Source organism: Felis catus, chromosome C1, assembly GCF_018350175.1.
Source record: "Felis catus isolate Fca126 chromosome C1, F.catus_Fca126_mat1.0, whole genome shotgun sequence".
Lineage (NCBI taxonomy): Eukaryota > Metazoa > Chordata > Mammalia > Carnivora > Felidae > Felis > Felis catus.
Genome location: NC_058375.1, coordinates 77,341,218 through 77,367,757, shown reverse-complemented (window position 1 = coordinate 77,367,757; position 26,540 = coordinate 77,341,218). Strand labels below are relative to the sequence as shown.

General features: G+C 33.3%; 1 protein-coding gene across 10 annotated transcripts in view; it reads left to right on the top strand.

The window, feature by feature from the left end:
- Window positions 1-26,540, top strand: part of HFM1 (helicase for meiosis 1) — a 169,840-nt gene that overhangs the window by 101,288 nt on the left and 42,012 nt on the right. For 8 of the 10 annotated variants that reach the window (XM_045036179.1, XM_045036180.1, XM_045036177.1 and 5 more), the window contains 19 exons: window positions 1,960-2,160; window positions 2,243-2,331; window positions 7,007-7,050; window positions 7,158-7,259; window positions 7,656-7,801; window positions 8,686-8,780; window positions 9,412-9,545; window positions 10,518-10,565; window positions 13,743-13,838; window positions 15,680-15,771; window positions 17,919-18,025; window positions 18,117-18,164; window positions 18,764-18,861; window positions 18,945-19,076; window positions 21,552-21,637; window positions 22,773-22,856; window positions 23,013-23,170; window positions 24,815-24,918; window positions 25,520-25,666. In XM_045036179.1, the coding sequence (XP_044892114.1) occupies window positions 1,960-2,160; window positions 2,243-2,331; window positions 7,007-7,050; window positions 7,158-7,259; window positions 7,656-7,801; window positions 8,686-8,780; window positions 9,412-9,545; window positions 10,518-10,565; window positions 13,743-13,838; window positions 15,680-15,771; window positions 17,919-18,025; window positions 18,117-18,164; window positions 18,764-18,861; window positions 18,945-19,076; window positions 21,552-21,637; window positions 22,773-22,856; window positions 23,013-23,170; window positions 24,815-24,918; window positions 25,520-25,666 (2,011 nt within the window). The remainder of the gene's footprint in view (window positions 1-1,959; window positions 2,161-2,242; window positions 2,332-7,006; window positions 7,051-7,157; window positions 7,260-7,655; window positions 7,802-8,685; window positions 8,781-9,411; window positions 9,546-10,517; window positions 10,566-13,742; window positions 13,839-15,679; window positions 15,772-17,918; window positions 18,026-18,116; window positions 18,165-18,763; window positions 18,862-18,944; window positions 19,077-21,551; window positions 21,638-22,772; window positions 22,857-23,012; window positions 23,171-24,814; window positions 24,919-25,519; window positions 25,667-26,540) is intronic. The other 2 variants (XM_045036174.1, XM_045036182.1) reach the window with 1 other exon arrangement.

The following is a 26,540-nucleotide window of genomic DNA, read 5'->3' as shown; positions in this document are numbered from 1 at the left end:
TTGTATGCCATATTATACTTGCTGTAATGAATATATATCCTAATTTTTTTCCTCAATATTTAGGGAAACTTCTTGAAAAATAATTATTATTTCTCCCTCTTGTTTACTTCTCAGCTTACTATAGTATGACTGTTTTCTCCCACTACTTAGAAATTTCACAAATCGTTCCCATATTGTCTAATACAATGGAAAATTTTATCTTTATCTTTAATTTGGCACCATTAAACATTTTTTTGTTCTTAAATTGACAACTTGTTTTGTTCATGCTCAAGAATAATAAAGAAAAATTTTAAGTATATGTAATCAACAGAAACCCAGTGTTTGTCTAATTCTAGATGTATAGGTGGAATCAAAATGTACATGCTCTTTTGTGACTTGCAAGTCACCTAGTCTTTTCCATGTCATTAAGTATTCTTTTTTAAAAAAATTTTAATGTTTATTTTTGAGAGAGAGAGAGAAACAGACAGAGTGTGAGCAGGGGAGGAGCAGAGAGAGAGGGAGACACAATCTGAAGCAGGCTCCAGGCTCTGAGCTGTTAGCACAGAGCCCGATACAGGGCTCAGACTCACAAACCGCGTGATCATGACCTGAGCCAAAGTTGGATGCTTAACCGACTGAGCCGTACAGGCATCCCTAAATGTTCTTTTTTAATACAGTTTTTGTGGTTTTATTGTAATTTATTTATCTAGCTTTAATGATAGAAGATTATTTCCATTCTTGCTATTGTAAATGGTGCTAAAATTAATATATCTTTGAAAACATGATTATTTTTCTAGGATGAACTTCTAGTGTAGAATAACTGAGTGAAAGGATATATAAAACTCTAAGGATGTAGTGCTTTCAATAAATGGTACAGGCATTTGTACTTCCACCATTAGCCGTTTCTCTATTCTAGCACTGGATATTATAATAAGTTATTATTGTTATTATTACATTTAAATAGTTGTCACACTTCTTGTTTAAATGTACTTTACTTTAAAATTTTATACTGCTTTGATTTTTACTGAAGTAAATATTTTTAAAAAATTAATTACTTTAAGTTCTTTTTTGCAACTTGCCAGGTCATGTTCTTTACCCTTTTTCCACATTGGGATAATAAACTTTTCTTTTGATTTGTAAACAGTCATTAAATATTAGTACTCTGTAATTCTTGAAATTCTTTCCCCCTTTGTGATAATTGCTACATCTGTGAATGCTACTTTTCTCTCTCTTTGTACAAATCCTCTTCCTCAATTTTCTCCTAAATTAGTGTCTTTACTCTTGGCCTTCTGCTCCTTTCAAATTAAATTCTTGTGTGATCTTATTTACACCCATGATAGTCTTGAAAATGTTTTTGTATTTCCTTCCTGTGCAACTACAATTTCCTGTAAAAGCAATGGTCAGTTTCAGAGCAGGGCATGAAGTCTGATTACTAACCGAGTTATGTGACAATGAGGTCTGGTCAAAATAGTTCCAGAAATTAGTGACTTCAGCATTGAGCCTGTAATGTGCTTTTGGCATTGCCATTTCTCAAGTATTTATTTACTCTTTAAAAATTGTCAGCTCTTGCCAATCTAGGCCAACCATTACTTTGGTACTCTTCGGCTGTTACTTAGCACAACTCAAAAGTTGTGTCACCCATATCTAGGTATAGTTCTGAAAAATAGGAAGGTTATAATGATAGTGAGAAATTCAGTTTCTCTGCTGAAATCAATTTTGTAGGAAGGAAAATAAAACAAAATAATTATAATTAATTGGGAATTTATCATAGTGAAAACGGGGTATAATCTTAAAATACTGCTACTGATAATATTTACCAATATATCAATAGAGCAGTGTCAATGGAATATTTAATACTGAAAAAGACTACTTGATTACATATTTTTATACCTTGACTTTAAGGTATTCTGTTATTCGGTTATTTTTAGCCATAAAACTTCACTAGACAAAACTTTTAATGTATATTTCTGTTATTTAAAGATTGCAGAATGGCTTTCAAATGGTGAAAGACCTGCTGTATGTCTGAAAGTGGATGAGAAACATCGGCCGGTGAAACTTCGGAAAGTGGTCCTTGGATTTCCCTGCAGTAGTAACCAAACCGAATTTAAGTTTGATTTAACCCTCAACTACAAAATTGCCAATGTTATACAAACATACTCTGATCAGAAACCCACACTTGTGGTATGGATTGTTAGTTGCATATTTTTGAGTGTAGTATTCAGTTTTTAATATGATTAATCCAAGAATTTTCATTTATTTTCAGTTTTGTGCAACAAGGAAAGGGGTGCAACAGGCTGCTTTGGTTCTTGTGAAAGATGCTAAGTTTATTATGGCTGTGGAACAGAAGCAGAGGTATTTTTTTTCTTTTTTTTATTGGAGGTACAAAGACTTAGGGATTACCTTGATGAGATGAGAAATCTGGGTTCATTCCTTAACCTTTTGAAGTTACTCAACCTCTCTAAGCCTCAGTTTCCTTGTCTATAAAACAAGGATAATAGTAATTTGGAAGATCGAGAGACTCAATCTTAGTGACACTATGATCTTGTCTTTATTTCATAGCCAAGTTTCTTGAAAAATTATTCATATTGCTGTCCTCATTTTTTTTTTTTTTTTTTTTGCCCATTTTCAATTCAGCATCTGTTGTAATCTTTCACTAAAGCTAATTTTGCTGTTGATCTCTCAGCAGCCTCTAAAACATTTGGTCCCTCCCACCGTATTTAAAAACTCTGGACTCTGTGCTTTCAAGATCATCCTCTATCAGATTTCTTCCTACTTTGCCAGCTGCTCATTCTCAGCCCTCTTTTCACCTCTTCTATTCAGCTCTTAAATGTTGACATTCTAGAGGTTCTGCCCAAGGTTCATTCTTTCGAATTCCACACTTCTGAGTATTTGTATCTATCACATGGGTTCAAAGAATATACATACACTCATATTTATATATGTCCGTGAATTTATAGCTCCAACCCAGATCTCCATTCTGAGTTCCAGGTCTATAGTCCATGCCTAACTGACATCTCCAATTACATATCTATGGGCATCTCAAACTATTAGAAACTAATAGTGATTTGAACTAAGGAGGTGGCAGTGTTGATGGAGGTAAAATTATATATTTAACATATATTTAGAAGTAAAAATCAACAGGACTTGGTAATCGATTACCTATGTGGAGGAAGGTGAGGGAGGTGTTAGTGTTAGGTTTCTGCAATGAGCAACCAGGGAGTGCAATGTAATTCAGCTGGGAAACACTGGAGGAGGAGTTGGTTTGAGAGAAAGAATCATAAAATAGAATTATTTTAGATACATTGAAAGAAAAGGAATGGAATGCCATTTTGAGTTGGTGTGGACCAGGGAAAGAGACTGATGCTTACCTCAATTTGCCTTTAACTGCTCACATTCTAACAACTTCTACAAGACTTCTTTTTGTCCATCAGTCCCCAGATTCTGTTACTAAGGTTTCTAAGTCTGTCTAACATCCCCAGCTATGACCTATTTTGTACTGTGGTTTCTTTAGCTTTTTATTAAATACTTTGCTTCTGTTTTTACATATTTATTTAAAAAATTTTTTAAAATGTTTATTTATTTTTGAGAGAGAAACAGGCAGAGTGTGAGTGCGGGAGGGGCAGAGAAAGAGGGAGATACAGAATCCAAAGCAGCCTCCAGGGTCTGAGCTGTCAGCACAGAGCCTGATGTGGGGCCTGAGCTCACAGACCATGAGATCATGACCTGAGCCAAAGTAAGATGCTTAACCCACTGAGCCACCCTTGTGCCCCTGTTTACTTATATACTTTTGAGAGAGAGAGAGAGAGAGAGAGAGAGAGAGAGAGAGAGAGAGAATGAGAGAACGAGAACGTTGGAGGGGCAGAGAGAAAGGGAAAGAGAATCTTAAGCAGGTTCTGCACTGTCAGCACAGAGCCCAAAATGGGGTTCGAACTCATGAACTGTGAAATCATGACCTCAGCCAAAATCAGGAGTTGGATGCTTAACCAACTGAGCCACCCAGGCACCCCAAATACTTTTTCTGTTGTAGCATACATCCAAATAACAAAATATTTCTGTATTTTGAAATTTCTTAATTAACTTCAGGAAGTTAATTGGTAGTATTTTCATAATGAGAATGTTTCCTGACTTTTTTTTTTTTTTTTTAAGTTTTTATTTTAATCAACTAGTCTGAGCCTTTGGTTCTAATCAAGAAAGCTCCTTGGCTGTTTATGTGCCATGATCAAGCACATTGGGAGACTGTATGCATCCATCAGGTCATTTTGCTAGCACAAACCTTTTCTATGATCGAATCACAATTGATAGTTTTCAAACCAGCAGCACTTGGTTTTATAACATTCTTGATTATTAATTTTCTAAATGTTATCAGTAAAGATGGTGTTTCAAAAACTGATTGACCAGGTCATTATAAAACTAGTAATAGAATAAATGTAAACTGGGTTTAAAAAAAAAAGTAGGTATAAAAAGACTGTAAGTAGCAATGACTAATTTGAAAACTACTTGGGTGAATAAACTAGTTGATCAAGTTGGGACATGTGACTTTTAGTGAGAAACACATGTGGCTGTCAAGCAGTGAAGCTTATTTTCTTGATCTAAAACTAACTCTGAAGGAAATTTTTAAAAACTTACAGAATTTTTTGTGTAGTGGTGGCATCATTAATACGGAATGACCATATAGCCTCCCAAAATGAATACTTAATAATTAGCATTTTGGACCTGAGCCTATTTATAGGAGTAAGGAACTGAAATAGTTAACCTTTAAGCATCCTTAAAACTAATTTCCATTCCATCCTCTCCCTTTTCCTCTGTTGTCTGCTGCACACAAAGTAGCTAATTTTGTTTCAGATAATCATTTTCTTAAACAGAAGCATGTATCGTACTTCTCCTTTTCTCATTTCCCACTCTTACCAAGTAACTCAAGAAAAATTGCTCTTTTAATTCCCTGCTGTCTTCACTCTTTGTCTCTCCTTTTTTTTTTTTTCTTTAGCCCCCTTTTTTATTCCTTTTTTTTTCAGGAATGAAATGGTAGTGTTAGAAACAGCATGAACTTAGTGACCGTGACTTGGATTGCAGTATTGCCACTTTACTGGCAGTGTATCATTGGGCACACCTCTCCATTTCAATTTCTTAATCAGTTTCAATTTCTTAATATGGGAGTCGACTATCTGTATCATTATGTTATTGTGAGAATTAAATAAAGCAACATTTCTAAGACACTTAACAGTGTATAGCACAGAGTTTGTGCTTAATACCAACGTCTTTTCCTCTTGCCTTCTCTTCATTACATTTGAATCCTTAAAAAAATTGTGAATGTTATATTAGAAATAATGTGTGCTAGTGTCATTAAGTGCAACAGTGAAATGGAAAAACACAAATTTGGTGGTTCTTAGACATAAATAAGAACCAAGCCCACCAACCTCCAAAATCTTCTAAAATACCCAGAATTCCTTTCAGATTGTCAAGAAACTCTCTTAACTTCCTCTTCTCTTGATTTAACCTAGTTTTCTTTCTTTCATATCTCTATAAGACTATAAACAACTATTTCTTATTTTTATCTTTTTTGGCTTACTAGTAATATAGTAGAGATTTAAAAATTGTTACTTCCTGTGAATATTTTTCAGGCAAATTATGGGAATAGACTTATATTCTGACCCATGAATGTAATAATCACCATTTATGTATTTTTCTGGTGGAAAGTGAGGTTTCCAAATTCCTGTTTTAAAATGAGCTTCAGTGTTACAGCTGATAAAATAGGGACTTCTTTGTGTGTGTGTGTGCGCGCGTGTGTAATTTGTACCCTTTTGGCAACCTCTTCCTGTTTCCCCCAGCTTCAACCTCTGGCAACCACTTTTCTACTCTGTTTCTGAGTCCCTTTCTTTTCTTTTCTTTTCTTTTCTTTTCTTTTCTTTTCTTTTCTTTTCTTTTCTTTTCTTTTCTTTCTTTCTTTCTTTCTTTCTTTCTTTCTTTCTTTCTTTCTTCCTTTCTTTTAAGATTTCACATGGAAGTGACACTATGCAGTACTTGTCTTTCTTTTTTTGGCTAATTTCACTTAGGACTATACCCTCTAGTTTCATCCATGTTGTCAAAAAAGGCAGAATTTCCTTCTTTTTTAAGGCTGAATAATATTCGTGTGTGTGTGTGTGTGTGTGTGTGTGTGTGTGTGTGTATGTCAAATGTTCTCTGTCCATTCATTTGTCTGAGACTCTTGTTTGGCTGTCTTGGTTATTGTGAATAATGTTGCAGTGAACATAGGAATACAGATATCTTTTTGAGATACTGATGTTTCCTTTGGATATAATTCAGATATAGAATTTCTGGATGATTTAGTAGTTCTATTTTTAATTTTTTGAGGAATCTTCATACTATTTTCCATAGTGGCCATACTAGTTTACTATTTTCACCAACAGTGTCAAAGGGCTCTCTTTTCTCTAGATCCTCTACATTTGTTGTCTCCTGTCATTTGATACTAGCCATTCTAACAGGTGACATCTCATTATAGTTTTGATTTGTATTTATCCCTGATGTTTAATAATGTTCAGCACCTTTTCATGTATTGTTGGCCATTTGTGTCTTTTCTGGAAAAATGTCCTTTTAGGTTCTTTGCTCATTTTTAAATTGTTTTTTGATTTTTGTTTTGTTTTGCTGAGTTGTGAATTTAGGGATGTCTGAGTATCAAAGTTAGATATTCTTTACTTCTTGGGGCCCCCGGGTGGCTTAGTTGGTTAAGCATCTGACTCTTGATTTGGGCTCAGATCATGATCTCGCAGTTTGTAGGATTGAGCCCTCTGTTGGGCTCTTCACTGACAGTGCAGAGCCTGCTTGGGATTCTCTGTCTCCCTCTCTGTCTGCCCTTACCCCCCTTTCATAAACAAACAAACAAACAAACATTTAGATATTCTCTACTTCTTAAAGATGATTTCAACAATGATATTGTGAAACTGTTTTGATATCTGTACCTTCACAATAATTAATAAACTAAGAGTTTTTATATTAGTGAATAACTTAATAATTTTATGATTTTTTAAAATAGGTTACAGAAGTGTGCATATTCCTTAAGAGATTCAAAACTGAGAGGTAGGTTTAGAGATTATTTTTGAACTGCATTTTCAGCTATAGATAAAAGGAATCAATTATTGATACAATATTAACAGTGTATAACAGATTATATATTTCTGTTATAGATATCTTAATCTATGGTGTTGCTTATCATCATGCTGGTATGGAGCCGTCAGATAGAAAAGTAGTTGAAGGAGCTTTCACTGTTGGAGATCTACCAGTTCTTTGTAAGTAAAACAAATTCTTGTGGCTATTATAAGATATTTTGGAAAACTATTTATTAAGAGAAAAAAAAAAAAGCCTAATCATTCTGACTTATTTCTGCTTTTCTTCCAAGATTCTAAAATTATGTAACTACCCATGCATACACATGCTACAGTAAACTTTTTGGCAGTTTTAGTTATCATGTTACTGAACACAGTGCTACTTGAAAAATAAGAATTTAATAGTTTTTAGATGTGTCATTATTTTGCATTGTAGTGTTCTTTTCCTCTTTGTTCTTCATAAATTCCCTATGTATGAGTTTTTATTACATTTATAAGAATATATATTTTATAAGAAGATATCTACCTGAAGCAATAAAGTTATAAAGCTTGAAAATACTGTTTCTTAATCCGATGCAGTTACTACCAGTACTTTAGCTATGGGAGTAAATTTGCCTGCTCACCTAGTAGTTATAAAATCTACAATGCATTATGCTGGAGGAATGTTTGAAGAATACAGTGAAACAGATATTCTACAGATGATTGGTAGAGCGGGTCGACCTCAAGTAAGTGACAATGTTTATTTTTGTAACTTGTTTTAAAACGAGGTAAAAAGCAAAAACTCTTTTTGTGTACTTTTTGTTAAACAGGAGATTAACATTTCCTATTTAGATTAAGTGTAAAAATAAATGTAATGGAAAATCTACTTTAATAGAAGTAAAACAAGTCTTACCAAAGGACACATACTGCTCTACTCCCTCTGAGTTTCCATTGGCTGATAGTTGGATTTATGAATGTGTGTATGCTTTTTTTGGTTTTGAGGGTTTTTGTTTTTTTTGTTGAATGGGGATGCTATTTGCATTTTAGATGGGACAGTGTTTCATTGTGTAGAACTGTCATAACTTGCAAAATGTGTAGTATCCCTGAGTCTTAGCACAAAATGCCAATAGTGGTCCCCAGGTATTGTGACAATTAAAAATTGGCCTATATATATTACAAAACTTGTCCTACTCTAACAAATACTTATAGAAGTCATTCGTATGGGTAGTAAGGGAACATGTAGGAAAAATAATTTTTCAAAGAATGTCAAAATACTATGTTATCCAAATCCATGATTTTTATAGGATCAATTGGATTATATGTAAAATACACCAAATCTTATAACTTTTATCCAGTTGCCTAAGTTTGTTTTGATTTTACCATTGCCAAAAGTATATTACATTGAAACCAAGTGATAGTTTTGCATCTATACTCTTGGAAGGTTTTAAATTACATTTTCAGTGAACATTCAAATTCAGAAGTATTTTTAAGGCCCTTTTGACCTATTGTTTAGGACAGAGACAGTTTAATATAAAATGAAATTCATGAGTTATTGAAGAGGACTGGTACCAACATGTACTCTTTTTTACTACATTTCTCTGTGTCTGTGTGTGTGTGTGCTTTTTTCCAGTTTGACACTACAGCTACTGCAGTTATTATGACTCGGTTAAGTACAAAAGAGAAGTATATTCAGATGTTAGCTTGTAGTGACACTGTAGAAAGCAGGTAATACAGAAAATACTCTAAAAAGATGTTAATACAGCCTATATTTTTCCTTTTCACATATAAAAGGAAATTTGATTAGGAGATTTTCTAAGGCTATTTTCTTGAAATTTTTCAATAATCTAAGTGGAAAGTTTGTATCCTTTTAAAAAACTTAGTAGTAAAAAAAAAAAAAAAAGACAACATAATATTTTTATCCAGTAGTTTCTTAGCATGTGGTACATGTATCCTTGTTATAAAAGGCCAAATTAGTAATAAGAGGAAGACTATAATTTTCACATCTCTTCACATCTTTAAAATTTGTTTATTAATAGATAGGCAATCTGGGACCTTTTAGTAAAGTATATAATTTTAATACTCTGGGAGAAAATTCACTCCCCACTGTTTTTTAAGTAATGTCTTCTAGAGGCATGTAGTAGAGAAAAATCTATAATTTTTTAACAGTTTAACTCATTTGTTAAAGTTTTCTCTTATATTTTGAAAATTAAGTTATCTCATGAATTTTTATATAGCAATGAGTATATTCAATTATATTATTGAATTATTCAAAATATTATTGAAGTTTTAAAAAAGTAAGCGTTATGGCATTGAAATACATGTTACTAAGGCAAAGTTTGTTTTTTTTTTCTGTTAGTTTACACAGACATCTTATTGAACATTTAAATGCAGAGATAGTGCTGCATACCATCACAGATGTGAATATTGCTTTGGAATGGATACGATCAACTTTGCTTTATATCAGAGCCTTGAAAAATCCATCTCATTATGGTTTGTTACTTTGATTTGAAAAAGTAGTAAATTTTTCAAGCCAGATGGTTCTATATTTATACTATTAGGCATAGTATTAGGTCACAGAATAGATTACAGACACTAGTAGGTAACAAAAGCAAAAAGTAATAACATTCAGAAATACATTTAGAGGCAAGAGTAGACAAAAGTGAGAAATCTTTATCTTTTATGCTTCTAGTCTTTTAATAAGGTTAGAAATCAGCACCATTAAAAATAGATCTTTTAGAAAAAAAATTAACTCGAATAAAAATTTAAAATATGCCTAAAATTATTTTTAAAAAGTTAAAATAAAAAATTCCTGAATTTTGTCTGAACTAATGTTCACATCAAAGTGTGTAGTACTGCTCTTGCTTCTGGAATTTGAATCCTGCTTCTAAAGCTAATATACATGTGGTTATATTGCTTCTAGAGGGTTCTTCATGTGGTACAGATTATAAAGTAAAAATACTTACAATTGCTGAATATCAAATTAAAACCTGATTTGCTGCAATACTATTCTAATGCACACACGTTTGAAACTTTAAGATCTCCTACCTTTCCATTTATTTGTATCTTCTGTAATTTCTTTCCTCAACATGTTGTGGTTTTCAGAGTAGAGATCTTTAATTAAATGTATTCCTAAGTAAAAAAAAAAAAACCCAAAAACAAACAAACAAACAAAAAAAAACAAAAAAAAATACAAAAAACTTTAAGACCTCCAAGGGAAAAAATACAGAATGCCTGGTCATGGTTATAAAATATGCAAAAGATAGTCAGTTGATATTGAAAGGATTTCACAACAGTGGTTATATTCTGTGGATAGTTAAGCCTTACTTTAACTCAGTAAGCTATTTTTTTTCCCAATTTAAGATTTAGATTACTCTTTTCTAGTTAACCAGCTGTAAACTGAGCCTATAAAGTGAGTTAAATCCTCTCTATTTTATTTTTTATCAATTTTCATAACTTATATAGGTTTTGCATCTGGATTGAACAAAGATGGAATTGAAGCAAAATTACAAGGTTAGATGCATTTCCTTATAAAAAATTATATTTTACAAAGTTTAATGAAAAAGTTTGGTTAGAGTGAAAGTAAGAATACTTTTTGGTAAATTATTTTTTAAAAGTATTTTTAATTTAAAATTTAATTTAAAATTATTTTTAAAAAGTAAACTTGTTTCCTCCAGAAAAAAAAATGAACTATTTCTTTTTCACATGCAAATAAAGTTTAGCACATGTACTTTTTTTCTGAATTAGTTAATTCTATCAGAATATCTTCCTTTGTAAAATATGTTAACTTGGTTTGTTTTTATTTTTACAATGATCCTTGACTTTGAAAATATTGGCTGTAGATACACAACTCTTCATTTTTTCTAGTTTAATTTTAATTGAAAATATAAGCCTACCTTGATTATGGGCTTCTTGTCCTAATCTGTGCTAATGGTATATTCCCATCAAACCCTAGCTTCATTCTAATTAATCACTCAATACTTCATGATCTCTCTTTTAAGATGTCAAAATATAGTTGAGCATTTATTAAGATTAGAAATTGTTACCTCTTCATTGTATTGAGACTCTCAGTAGAAGAAAAAATGTTAGATCCACTAAAAATATTTAGCCATTTTTGGGTACCTCACTGGCTCAGTCAGTAGAGCATACATCTCCTGATCTTAGAGTTGTGAGTTCAAGCCCCAGAGCTTCATGCTAGGTACAAAGACTACTTTAAGAAAAAAAAAGGATCAAAAAATAGATATTCATCTACAGAGCAACAATACTAGTCTGGACCCTCACCTGGTGTAGATCTAAAAATATTTAGCCAACTTTTATTTATTCTTTACTTGGATATACACATATGCATATTAAAATGCAGAGATAAGGATGAAGCAGTAAAACTGTATTGATTAAAGAATAAATATATTATTGAGGCGCCTGGGTGGCTGAGTCAGTTAAGTGTCCAACTTCGGCTCAGGTCGTGATCTCAGAGTTCATGAGTTCGAGCCCCGCATCGGGCTCTGTGCTGATAGCTCAGAGCCTGGAGCCTGCTTCACATTCTGTGTTTTCCTCTCTCTGCCCCTCCCTCATTTGCCCTCTGTCTCTCTCTTTCTCAAAAAAAAAAAACAAAACAAAACAAAACAAAAAACGATTAAAAAATTAAAGAATGAATATATTGTTGAAACAAGGTGATAAGTAATAGCGTATATTCATAATGCTGCTGTTGAGAAACAGATCTATAAAATAGTTGTATTGTCCTTTACTGGGCAATTTTGAGTGGAGTTTTTTAAAACATATTTTGATCATAAGGAACACAAGAAATCAGAGATAGTCCAAAAAATGTCTTGCTATATTTTGACAACTATAATTTAATTAAGTTTAATTTAGTTTAATTAAGCCTTAAATTTAACTTCGTTAAATTAGTAGAACCACAGTTTATATTTGCCTTATCTTTGGTCATTATAGGGTAGCTAAGTTTGCTTATAAAGAATAGCCAAGTTTATTATATAACTGAATATAATGTTTTGGTATCCTTGGAGATCTGCATTAAATCTCTTAGAAAGGATCCTTTGTTTTCCTAAGTTTGTTATGTTTTACTCAGTATGCCCCAATATTGTTATATTGTTAAATATTGCTAAAATTGTTATATTTGCTCAGTATGCTCCAGTAGTTCCCTCATCACTCTTAGAATAAAATGCAGACTTTCCACCAGAGCCCACAAATCCTTCTTGGTATCTCACTGTTTCTCTGATTTCATCTCTTGTCACTTTCCCCCTCCTTCATTCTGTCTCTAAATTGGATCTCTTGTTGTTCCTTAAACACACCAATACCTGAAATCTTATTATTGTTAAACTGTGTACTGATTGTTTCATTCAGTAAAATGTAAGTTCTTTTGAGAAGGAACCTTGTCTTGTTCACTGCTTTAAACCTAAAGCTTAGAATAGTGCTCTCAGAATGTAATGTAATAAGCATTCCTTTGACTGATTAACTTACTGAAAGTTATTAGTGAGAAATTAAGAAAATTAGCAAAGACCTCAAAGCCTTACTTAAACAAATACTTAAAACTATCAAGCTGCCTAAGCAATGTTGCTTAAACTGAAGTATTTCTCAAAGAATTCTGCCTTCCAAGGGCTGTGTTTTTGTGAGTGGCTACTCTCTTTAAGATTGAGCAGGTTGTCGGGGCACCTGGGTGGCGCAGTCGGTTAAGCGTCCGACTTCAGCCAGGTCACGATCTCGCGGTCCGTGAGTTCGAGCCCCGCATCAGGCTCTGGGCTGATGGCTCAGAGCCTGGAGCCTGTTTCCGTTTCTGTGTCTCCCTCTCTCTCTGCCCCTCGCCGGTTCATGCTGTCTCTCTCTGTCCCAAAAATAAATAAATGTTGAAAGATTGAGCAGGTTGTGGTGTTTTCACTCCTGCTCTGAACAACCTTCAGTCTTCTGAGCTTTATAGCATGGAACAATGAGAGCACTGTAAGCAGCAGGCTACTATAATTGCTCTGATCTTCATCAGTCAATGAGAGTGAACTTCCTGTTCAAAAGTTCCTTCCAGGTAGCAATAGTGGCATTTTAGAGATGCTGAAGTAAGTACTAAAAGCATCAGCTGAAATGTTCTTAAGTGGCGAACTCAGAAAAGTGGCAAACTCAAAAAAGTGGCAGACTCAGAGGAGGGAAAAGACTGGTGTTTTTTTGAACAATCTTTATAGATCTATTTGACTCTATACTTCGTGTGTATACATGTTTGATAAAAGCTTAAAAAAAAAAAGAAAAAAAAAAGAAAACCATGCCATATTGGAAGTCAGACAGAGAGTGGTTGCAAAGACCTTGAGCAAGTAACCTAGCCTGTTTCTTTGTTTCCTAGCTTGTATATCAAATAATATTAATACTTAACCTCATTGTGTTATTTTGATTAAATGAGGAGATACAAATTTCCTTATTAAAATGAAAAGTTCCAAGTTGTAAATGTTATTTTATCACTTAATGAATGTTATTTTGATTATTTGTATTATTGTTACTGTTAGAAACAATACTTTTTAGCCTATTAGCTGGCTCTTTTATTTAATGAGTTTTTTCTTACCACCTAAGTAGAGACTATAGTTTTTCCCACAGCAAATATACAGAAACACAACTTTAGCATATTTGATTATCAATTCTATTTTGTGCTACTCCCTTATCTTACTAAAATAGAAAAATATGTTTCTTATTACTGAACAGAATTGTGTTTGAAGAATCTGAATGATTTATCATCTCTGGACTTGATTAGGATGGATGAAGATGTTAATTTCAAACCAACTGGTAATTTTTCCATCAGTTAGTAAATTTAACACTTGCTTAAAACTAAATTTTAAAATATGTTCTACTAAAATTTAGATGATGCTAAAATTAAATTGTGATCTCAGTTAAATATCTCATTAAATATCTCAATGATGATAACAGGGTATCATCATTGTTAGCATGATCTATTTATACTGTATGAGTCCTGTTTATAAAATTAATAGAGCTTCTTTTTGGCAGGCACAGACTTTGTCTTCACTGATTCTGGTAACTTGAGTTGAAATACTCAAATCTTAGGGTCATTTCAAATCTCTTATAACTCTTGTAGATGCTCTTTTGCCAGTTCTTTGACTCACTTGCTTCATGGCTTCCTTTCTAAGTTAATTTTATCCCTTACCTAGGAAACTTTCATCCTTTCTAATAAGCTAGCAAGTATCAAGTCTTTTCTCAAACATTTCATTTTCTCTGGCAGGGAGAAACCTTTTATTAATTTATAAACATCTAGGATAAGAGGAGCATCTTTAAATGTATCCTACGGGTTAATGTACTAGTTCCCATGGTAACCATAGTCTCTATATCTCACACACTGCTCCCAGATGCTCCCTTTTATGAACCACTGCATCACCTACATTTTGGCTGAACAAATCCATCAGGATCCTAATTGATAAAGTGACTTATAAGCTGCCCTGGTTACTTCTCTATTCTTGATTCTTAGTTCTTTCTACTCTACCATGTCCTTGATGCCTATATGTCTGATGGGATGTCAAATTCTTCCCTTCTTCAGCAAAACCTGTAGCACATACATAAATGTTAGCCCTTCCTTGAGAAGCAGTATGCCATTTTTCTCTTCCCAGCTGTTTTCTGTGTGTGTGTTCACAAGACTGAAATTCTTTGTAATGCTTTTAACAACGTGTAATTGAAACCAGTAGCTTTTTAAATGAATTTCATTTCATCATTTACTCACCCCCAATCTACCCATCTTGCTACCCCCAACCAACTCAAAGTTCTATTTCAAAACAATTTATTTTCAAACTTCAGTTTAATTACAATTTGCTTTATAATTTTAAGTGGTCCTCTGTTATTTTACAAATCAAATCCAAAATCTAAACTCCTTTACTAGTATTTCCAGGCTCTTCAGGCCTTCATAGTTTATTATTCATCATGGTTTGGCAATAAAAGTAGGCAGTATTTATTTAATGTTAGGCACTCTGCTAAGTACTATATATGTATTACTGCATTTAATCTTCACAAAAAATCTATGACATACGTACTTCTGTTACCCCCACATTACATTAAGAAACTGGTAAAATAACTTGCACATGATCACCTAGTTAGCAAGTGGTGGAGCAGTGATTTGAAGCAGGTCAGTTTGACCTGAACGCATAGTCACTGTTAAGCCATATCTCTCATTACAGTGTTCTAAAGATAGTCTTTTTTATTTTTCTAAAGATAGTCTTTTTAACTTTACTCCTTTGATAAACAAGGCTTGATTTTTACTGAGGTCATGACAGCTTTATTTTCTTTCTGCCAAGGCATATTAGTTATTTTAAAATCCTGCTCAAGCCCCATTTTCTCTACCAAGCCGTCCCACACTCACCATTCTCTTAGGTTTTAATTTCCTCTGAACTTAAGGTTGTATATATAAACATTATCATTAACTGGATTTTGTCCTCTAGTCTAGCTATTTTGCATGTAGCCATCTCCCTAGTCAACCTATAAATTCCAGACACTGTGTCTTCGAGATTTTTTGGTGTGTCTTTTTACCTGATGCTGTTATAGGTACAGAATACATGTTAAGGAATCTTTGTTAAACTGATGAGAAAGCAGGTTGCTTCAACTGATGGAGTCAATGTTCCTTTTTTCATCTTTTTCCACAGAGGCAGGAAGATTGATGGCTTGGTATTATATTACATTTGAGACAGTGAAGAAATTTTGTACCATCAGTGGAAAAGAGACTTTATTAGATCTGGTAAATTAGTTGCCACTAGAAAATAAATATGTAATGACATAGTATAAAATAATATTGGGGAAACAACTAATTTGCATATCTCTTGCAACTTAAGATTGAGCAGATAAGAAAGCATTTCTTTTTTTTTTAACTTTTTAATGTTTATTTATTTTTGAGAGAGAGAGAGAGAGACAGAGAGAGACAGAGAGAGACAGAGCCTGAATGGGGGAAAGGCAGAGAAAGAGGAGACACAGAATCCAAAGCAGGCTCCAGGTTCTGAGCTGTCAGCACAGAGCTGGATGCGGGGCTTGAACTTGGCGAAGTATGAGATCATGACCTGAGCTGAAGTTGGATGCTTAACCAACTGAGCCACCCAGGTGCCCAAGAAAGCATTTCTAATAGTGCTTATGTCTCCCAACCTTATATACCTTTGATCATTAGATATGGAATATTACTCTTTATAATGTATTTTCAATTGTATTTCTGTATCAGGGCTAAGAAAATTTATATACATACCCGAAGTATGGATGGAAACTGCCTTTCAATTTATGTGATAATGCCAATTACCTTGGTAGTGGCTACCAAGTATACTTTGTTGAGAAGGATCCAGGATGATATGGCATGATATATTAGGCCAGTCTGCTGTGAATGACGGATAGTGAGGGGCAAGTGTGCCATATACTTGTAATTCTTCCCTAAATCTTTTGCGTAAGAATAACAATAATAGTAGAAATAGAATAGTATTGATGATAGACCAGAGAAAAGCAGTGATTGTGGAGAAAATGGGAGTGAAAACAAGGTTATACTGAGATATCAACAGGGGGGACAACTTTGCAGCTACAGCAGTAAATAGTACCATAGTCATGTTGTTGATACCTGACAACTGTATTGGTCCTTTCTCTCTTTACAGGGGACATGAATATGCAATAAGACATTTATTTTTATTCTCAAATTTAACCATTATTTTTTTAAGTTTATTTATTTATTTATTTAGAGAGAGAGAGAGCACAAGCAGGGAAGGGGCAGAGAGGGAGAGAGAAAAATCCCAAGCAAGCTCTGTACCATCAGCACAGAGCCAGATACAGGGATCGAACTCAAAAACCGTGAGATCACAACCTGAGCCAAAATCAAGAGTCGGGCTGCTTAACCGACTGAGCCACCCAGGTGCCCCAATCATTAATTTTTATTTAAAATATCTACGTTGATTACTGAGATAAGATTATTATATGAAAAAATGCACAAAATTGATGAAAAGTAGAATGCTTGTATTGTATGTAAATATTATTCTTAACTAAGAAGAAATCAAGAATAATATTAAATTCACTTAATATTTAATATTAAACTAATATTAAATTAACTCATCTTAATTTGAGTTCAGTAAGTGTGTAAGAGAATTAGAAGGGATGTGAGTTTCATGTTACAGATATGAGAAACCAAAGTACAAAGAGTGCTTTGCTCAGTCATCTGACAGAACTAGGCTCTATAACACAAATTTTTTAATATCTAAAGTACTCTTTTCATTACAAAATTAGTCTCAATCAGGATAATGTTTTGCAAACTACAGAAGGGTGAATAATAATATAATAGTAGTAGAAATGAAAGCTACATTTACTGAGTGCTTACTATGTGGTAGGCATGGGACTGAATATTTTAAATTTTATTTTGTTAATCTTTACAATTTTATTGGCATAGTCCCAGTGTGTAACATAATGTCTAGCATATAACAAGTGTTTGTAAACACTTGTTAATGAATGAATGAATGAGTGAATGAATCCTTTAAAAAGCAAAATATATAAAGTAAATCTTTAATTCTGTTATGCTAAATGACAAAGCTGTGATGTCCCAAGGCAGCCTGAAAAATAAGTAAATACTGGGGTGCCTGGGTAGCTCAGTTGGCTAAGTGTCTGACTCTTGATTTCAGCTTAGTTCATAAATCTCACAGTCATGAGATTGAGCCCTACGTCAGGCTCTGTGCTGACAGTGTGGAGTCAGCTTGGAATTCTCTCTCTCTCCCTCTCTCTCTGCCCTGGCCCTGCTTGCTCTCTCTCAAAATAAATAAATAAACATTTAAAAAATTAAAAAAAAGAAAAAGAAGTAAATACATAGAGTATGAAAGGAAAGAAGTAAAGAATGGGCATAAATGAATGAGCAAATGTGAAATTTTATAGGTCACAATGATAGCCAGCTGCAAGGAATTTGTAGATGTGCAGTTAAGGATAAATGAAAAGAAAACATTGAATACATTGAACAAAGATCCACATCGGGTAACTATCAGGTATGGAAATATGTTTTACATAACTTTTAAAAGGTTTTATTTAGTTAAAATAAGTAGTAATAAAAGTTTTGCCTTGTGTTTTTATTTACAGATTTCCAATGGAAGGAAGAATTAAAACAAGAGAAATGAAAGTAAATTGGTAAAGATGATTGTTAAATGTCTTAAAATACTGACTACTGTTTGTGATTCATATTTCTGAAAGTTTTTTTTTAGTTTTAAACCTTTAAATTTGTTTTCTTTAATACAAAAAGAACATATTTGCATAAAACAAGAATATATATCAGAATATAGATGTGAAATTAATGTCCAAAATCTCTTAGACTTCAGTTAAAATAGATAATTTGTGATTTTTTTTAAATCAACAAACGTTTTTTTGAGAGTGTGTTCTGCTGAAGCAAGGTAAATGACAGAAAAGAAGCTAAGTTTTTCATCATCAGGAGCTTTCAGGTTGGCTGGAATGAGATTCATGTATATAAAGATAACAGTATAGGAACACATGTAATAAATGTGTATTGAATGTTAGTGGCATTCTGGGAGAGACAAAGAAGGGGACTTTTAGACACTGGAAAGAGAAAGTCAGCAATAACTTGTGACAATAATGATATGAGGTATAGAATCATCTAGTGTCACAGAGATTAAGGCAGAGAGACATTTAAGAAGAGATAACTTCAATAAATGATATCAAAAACTATGAGATAATAGTTTGTAAAAGGAAATCATGAAATTTCTTTCCCTCAGCCTTATTCAGGCTCAACTAGGATGCATTCCCATACAAGACTTTGCTTTGACCCAAGATACCTCGAAGATTTTCAGAAATGGCTCACGAATTACAAGATGTATGTTACAGGATTAATGGACTTTTCAGTATTTTTTCCAGTAAACTAGTATACTAGATTTAACATCAGAAAATTTTTTTTAGGGTTGTCAGATTTTGTGGCTGTTCAAGAAAAGAAGTTTGCTGTACTGTTGAACAGTTTGATTTTAGCTAAATGTTTTAGATGTAAACTTTGGGAAAACTCTCTGCATGTATCAAAACAGCTGGAAAAAATTGGTAGGTACCAAATACAGGCAGGCAATTTGTCAATGTCTGCAGTTTATTTTATTTTTTATTGTTAGGAAAATTATTCTGTGGTGTTTATAGACTTTGAGAAAAAATGTGTTTGTAGGCCTAAATAAGTACTGTACTTCTCTTGAAAATCTGATTTTTGTTTCCTCCTTGAAGGATTCTATTTGAAATCAATTGAAACCCAATAAAAGTGAATGCTCTTATTTTTAAATTTGTTCTCAAACCAAGAGTGAAATTTTGTTTTAGTGATTGGGTAACTCTGTGTTGCTCTCTCTTCTGCTTTTATGATTATTTTGGTTTGATCTCAATGATAAGTTACAGAGCTAGCAATCCTGGCTATTCCTAATACATTACAGAAAATTATGCCATCTAATTATATCTTAACTTTTCCTCTTTTTTTTCAGTAACAGCACAATATTTGTACTTATCTTCATAGAGACTGCAGACAAAAGATTGTGCCTAATTATTGCCTATCTATTGAGATCTAACTTGGGTATGAACTGAAAACTATGGAGTATGTCAATTACAAAGATTAGGGTATAACTAAAGTCCTATAGAGTTTTCCAGCTTGGTGCCTTTGACTTTGTGACCCTTACTCTTTCCTAGATACCTAGAACTCTAAGAAGAGAGTTGTTATATTCCATGACTGACAGCTTTGTTAGCTTTATAATTTTACATGCATCTTGGGGACATTAAAAAATTATATAATGGGTTATTAGAGATTGTCTCATTATTCCTTAGAACAAAGTTCTCCAGCTATTTTGTGAGGAAGTCCTTTTTTATTTCTTTGAGGTTTGAAATCAGTGGGATGGCAGAGGACTAATTAGTCCTCTGGGGGGGGGGGAATAGAAACTGGGGGGAAATAGGGATTGGCTGATGAAAGTAAGGTCAAATTAGAGGAAAGGTTCCTGACATTAAGGTTCACCTTTCTGTGGAGGTCCTGGCAACCAAATGCTGCACCCATCTCACAAAGATGAGTTCTAAATTGAGAAGGAGGTTCCATACAACATTAGGAAATGGCAACTTATACAAAATTTTGAAATTAGATTAAATGATTACTAATAAAATTATTAATGAAAAGGCCAGCCTGTCTGACTTTTTAGAATATTGTCAATCAGGGATCATTTGCATTCTTTCCCTTCCAAATTGTCAAACACTAATGTATTTTTCATACTTACTTAGTACAGCTGAAGAGAAGGAAGCAAAAATCGCCCAGCAAAACTCATATAATAGAAAAGTGAGGGAATCCAAACAAAAAAGCAAATCTAAGTTCTTATTGAGTATCAGGGGGAAAAAATGAATGCATATTGATTTTCAACAATGTTTATAAAAAATTAAAATTCAGGAAAAGTTTTAAAGGAAAATGAACATGAAGGAATTATTAATACTAGGAGTTGTATCTTAAGAATGAATAAGAGAAATTCCCAAGGATAGTTAAGGATCTGGAAAAAGAATAGTGTAATATTCCCACCAGTAATGTATGTGCCTTAGACAATATGGTAATATTTTGGAACTTTGTACTTCTGACAGTATCTCCTATTTGGGGGTTTGGTTAAATTCATTTATGAGTGTAAGAATTTTAAATTCCAGTTTCTTAAAGCATAAAGAAACAGGGAAGATACAAATATGGAAATGAACTTGATGTACTTGAAGAACAAAATTAAAACCAATGTGACTAGAGAGTTAGTCAGCAAGAGAATGCTAGGAAATTAACTAGAGGGATAGGTAGACTGTGGTCAAGTCAGATAGGTAAGGGATTTTGGCCATGGTAGGAAATTTTCACTGTATTCTAAATGTAATGAAATTTTAGACAGAAGAATAAAGTTATCTGATTTCAGTACAGAAACAGAGAACTCTTTCTAAGATACAAATGTTCAGATGGGGCAGCTGGGTGGCTCAGTTGGTTAAGCATCCCAACTTGGGCTCAGGTCATGATCTCACAGTTGGTGAGTTAGAACCCCACATCGTACTCTGCTGTCAGCACAGAGCCCACTTTGGATCCTCTGTCTCCCTCTGCTCCTTCCTCATTCTCTCTCTCTCTCTCTCTCTCTCTCAAAAATAAACATTAAAAAAAATGCTGAGAGAACGATAGCTTTATGAAGCAATATTCCCATCCATGAATCATGTTTTTTTCAAACATGAGTATAACAATAGGAATCTCTTGGTACTTGCTCTGTGGATGACATATGATAAAAATAAGGGTTGAGTCATCATGTGGACTAGAGTTCCTTTTCTATAAAATGAATACATGTTTTATTTTAGTTTGAAAAAATAAATATGAACAATTGAATAAATGTCACAGCCCAATTAATCCAACTGAAAACTTAAAAAAAAACTTTAAAAATTAGTTCTTATTCTAGATCTTTTAAAATATTTTTTTTTACTATTGTTGAAAACTTAAGTATAGATTTAGTTTAAAATGGATTGTTTAAAAACTGCTATTTGATTAATTTTCCACAGGTATAACATTGTCAAATGCAATGGTAAATGCAGGTTTGACCTCCTTTAAAAAAATAGAAGAAACAGATGCAAGGGAGCTTGAACTGGTATTTAATATTCACTTATTACTAATGTTATGTGAATTTTATCTAAATTTTAAAGCCTACCTTTTATTTATTTTTATGTTATACTATTTTTTTAAATTTACATCCAAGTTAGTTAGCATATAGTGCAACAATGATTTCAGGAGTAGATTCCTTAGTGCCTCTTACCCATTAGCCCATTCCCCCCCACACCCCCTCCAGTAACTCTCTGTTTGTTCTCCATATTTATGAGTCTCTTATGTTTTGTCCCCCTCCCTGTTTTATATTATTTTTGTTTCCCTTCTCTTATGTTCATCTGTTTTGTCTCTTGAAGTCCTCATATGAGTGAAGTCATATGATATTTGTCTTTCTCTGACTGACTAATTTTACTTAGCATAATACCCTCCAGTTCCATCCACCTAGTTGCAAATGGCAAGATTTCATTCTTTTTGATTGCTAAGTAATACTCCATTGTATATATATACTACATCTTGGGGCGCCTGGGTGGTGCAGTTGGTTAAGCGTCCGACTTCAGCCAGGTCACGATCTCGCAGTCCGTGAGTTCAAGCCCCGCGTCAGGCTCTGGGCTGATGGCTCAGAGCCTGGAGCCTGTTTCCGATTCTGTGTCTCCCTCTCTCTCCGCCCCTCCCCTGTTCATGCTCTGTCTCTCTCTGTCCCAAAAATAAATAAAAACGTTGAAAAAAAAATTTTATATACTACATCTTTATCCATTCATCCATTGATGGACATTTGGGCTCTTTCCATACTTTGGCTATTGTTGATAGTGCTGCTGTAAACAATGGGGTGCATGTGTCCCTTTGGAACAGCACACCTGTATCCCTTGGGTAAATACCTAAATAAATATTCCTTGGATAAATTACTGGGTCGTAGGGTAGTTCTATTTTTAGTTTTTTGAGGAACCTGCATACTGTTTTCCAGAGTGGCTGCACCAGCTTTCATTCCCATAAAGCCTACCTTTTATATCTTTATTTCTTCTAATCTTTTATATCTTTATTTCTTCTAAAAAATACTTTCTTTCTTGTGGTCATAAGTTATTTAAAGTTTTGGATAATAAGCATTATTAAAACTATTGACTCTATATTTTACTAAAAGAACTTCTGGTGTTGTGGTAAGAATATAATGATATAAATGTTTTTAGATTTTAAATAGACACCCTCCTTTTGGAACGCAAATAAAAGAAACAGTGATGTATCTACCAAAATATGAACTTGAAGTGGAACAGGTAAATATTTTGGTTTTGTTTGTTTGTTTTTGTTGTTTTTTAGGTATTTTCATTGTCTTTTCAGGAATAAATCTACCTCTAGCTGACTTGGAACTGAATATGAGCAGTAAGGTTATTTTTAACACTTTTTATTCCTATCTTTTTTTTTTTTTTAAGATTGCAAGATATAATGATACCGTGGCAGAAATATTAGTGACCATTATATTAAGAAACTTTAAACAGCTACAAACTAAAAGAACAGCGCCAGATTCTCACTATGTTACCTTAATCATAGGTGATGCAGATAATCAACTGGTTTTCAAGCACAAAATTATGTAAGTGTATAATTTCTATTTGATTTTATTTTTAAGTGTATACTATTAAAAGAAAAATTCTGAGAAAGAGTAATAAAATCACTGGCAGATCAATTAAATTACATTTTCCTTACACTGTAGTAGGGTTGTTTCTCCACTTGTCCTTTAAAGAAGTTATTAACTCTGGGTTCGTTGTTAGTACTCAAATCAATAAAGTGTGAAACCTATCACCATGGTTTGAAACAAGCGAATAAATGACCATTAGGGGTGGCTGTAGTCCATTGTTGCTGAACTTTCTTACTTTGTTGCTTTACTACTCTGATTAGTATCTTTCTCCTACTCCTTTAAGATACATCTTCTATTTCCAAATTAAAATGTAACAACCTACTGTAGCTCCACTGTAGGATCTAGGCAACCAGATCAAATATGTAAAGGAGGTACCTTCATGCTAGTTGTCTAGCATGCCATTCTGTAATTCTTACATCAGCCTTTTTTCTAATACTGTTATTTTCTCCCAGGATGTCATAAGCAAACTCTAAGGATATCAGTTATAGCTATAGCTAATAGTTTTTGAGCACTTAGTATGTTCAGGTATTGAATTATTTAATCTTTGTATAGATAGGTGCTATCATTATCTACATTTAATAGAGAAGGAAATTGAGACTAAGAGAGTTTAATTAATTTGTCCAAGGACATATAGATAGTTTATAGCAAAGTCTAGATTTGAGCCTAAGCATTCTGAGTCCAGAGGCTATGTTCCTAATTATATTGATTTACTTATAAGTTCAGGAATGTCATTGACTCTGAAATGGGAAACTCCTCATTGTTGCCAGAGTACTGGAGGATACCATCCTGAAATGTTCTATGCAAGATTCCTATAGGAATTACAGTGTCTGATAGGATATCCCTTTCCTGTTAACTACTCTCCTGCAACTAGCCATGGCACATTTGTAGAGCATATGTCATTATACAAATCTTTGTTCTCTGTGAAAATTAAATCTGATTATAGTCTTGACTATTTAAGGCTAAAATAATTTCAGTCACAATATTGGTTGCTGGTTTGTGATGTTACTGGATATGAGCTCTCTTATATTAATTTTAAAGATACTAAAGTTGTCACAAATTTGTGTAACCTGTGTATAGCCATTTATTTTTTTTTTAATTTTTTTTTCAACGTTTATTTATTTTTGGGACAGAGAGAGACAGAGCATGAACGGGGGAGGGGCAGAGAGAGAGGGAGACACAGAATCGGAAACAGGCTCCAGGCTCTGAGCCATCAGCCCAGAGCCTGACGCGGGGCTCGAACTCCCGGACCGCGAGATCGTGACCTGGCTGAAGTCGGACGCTTAACCGACTGCACCACCCAGGCGCCCCGTGTGTATAGCCATTTAAAAGTGGTAGTGATTTAGGGGCAAGCTCTTGTGTGGTTGACAGCAACTATGTGTTCAGGTGGGCCTGAAATGAGGCAATGCAGTTTGGAATCAGCTGTTTGGTCGATGGTTGTGGTATCTCCATTGACACCCCATTTCTCCCCTCAGAATTTGTAGCAAGTGATTTTCAGTATTGACTTTAGTTTACTATGAGATAGGACTTATCTAAAGGTCAATAATATTATTTCATTTAGTACTTGGATCACTATTTAAATGATAACTTACTCTTTTTCAGGGATTCTGTTTTGCTAAAAGCTGGAAATTGGACTAAAAAGATTGATGTGAGGAGAGCTTTTAAATCTGAAGATCTTAGCATAAATCTAATTAGTTCTGAATATGGTAAGTTCATTGAAGTAATGAACACATGAATGTAAAGCATGTGATAGCATTTAAGTTATTTCTTTCATGCTGAAACAGAAAAACAATTTAAATGATATTGTGTAAAAATAATTCATTTAAATACTACGAATAATTTTAAGGGAAGTTTCATGTATTTAGAGATATAAAAGGTAGCATGGACTAAGATAACAAAATTAAAATTTTATTTGTTCATTTATAGGTATTTTAATTTCCAAGATAAATTTTGAACTTGTAGGAACTTTGATTTTTATTTTTATGATGATAGATGTATAAATTTCCTTATATTTTTAATGCCTTTTTAAAAACATTTTTACTTCCTGGACTTGTTGGCTCTTTCATTTCAAAAGGTATAGAAATGGGTGATGAGTATAAGGAGGGCACTTGTTCTGATGAGCACTATAGGTCATATGTAAGTGTGTAAATTCTACACCTGAAACTAATATTACACTGTATGTTACCTAACTAGAATTTAAATACAAACTTGAAACCAACTCACCAACAAATAACAACAAATAGATGGTCTCATGGCTAGATTTATACAACTTAAATTAGCACTTGTATACTTTTTTCCTTTTTCCAGTTGGACTTGATATACAGCAGAAATTTACAGTCTTTTACTTAGGACCTAAGAGGTTTGGAAATCAAATAATTATGCAAAAAAAATCAGAAACAGAGATTTCCCATTCTAAACATTCAAATAGATCTACTATAACAGGATCCAATAAAGGTAAATAGCTACATTTATTCTTGTTTTGCCTTAAAGCAAAGTTATGGCTAGGGAGAAGTATCAGTGTTACAGTTCTGTTCCATTCAGATGTGGGTACTCTGGAATTAGATGTTTAAGCTTCATAATAATTGAGTTAATAGTATATAGCAGGAATTCTTTCTTAAAATTAATATTTGTCATATTGGAGTGATATTTGTAGCACAAATTATTTGGCTAGTTTTTTGATATACAGTGCCTCTTTTTTATACCCACTATATTGTTACAGCCATTGTTGGGGGAGAGCAAGTGATTTACAAAACTGTAGATTTGATGAGGTAAACCAGATGACAGTAAACTTAAAAATTTTTATTATGGGACATTTCAACTATGCACAAAAGTAAACAGACACGTATAATGAACCTTCATATGCTCATCACCCACCTTAAACAATGATCAACTCATGGCTTATGTTGTCTATACCTCTCTTTAGTTTTCCCCTTCTATAGTTTGAAGAAAATCAGGTATCCTATCATATCCTCTGTAAATGTCTTAGTATATATTTGTAAATGGTAAGGATTTAAGAACAATTATCTCATAAGTGCAGCTTTATGATCTTAATACTATCTAGATATACCAGATTGGCTCCTGAATCCTTTTGGTCTGTCCCTAGTACTTTTGAGAGCTTCCTTAATGTGTGGGATGCTATGATATTTCAGGCTTATCATGTATATTTCTAACCCCAAATCTGTAATAAGCCTTTTCTCCAAGGATCCTTGGTTTCTTTTAGTGATAAATACATTTCCAAGATCACAGTCTGTGGGCTAGAGGAGCTCATTGCTATTATGTGATCTTTATCTCTTGGCTTTTTTTTTTTTTTCATGCACAGAATTAGGAA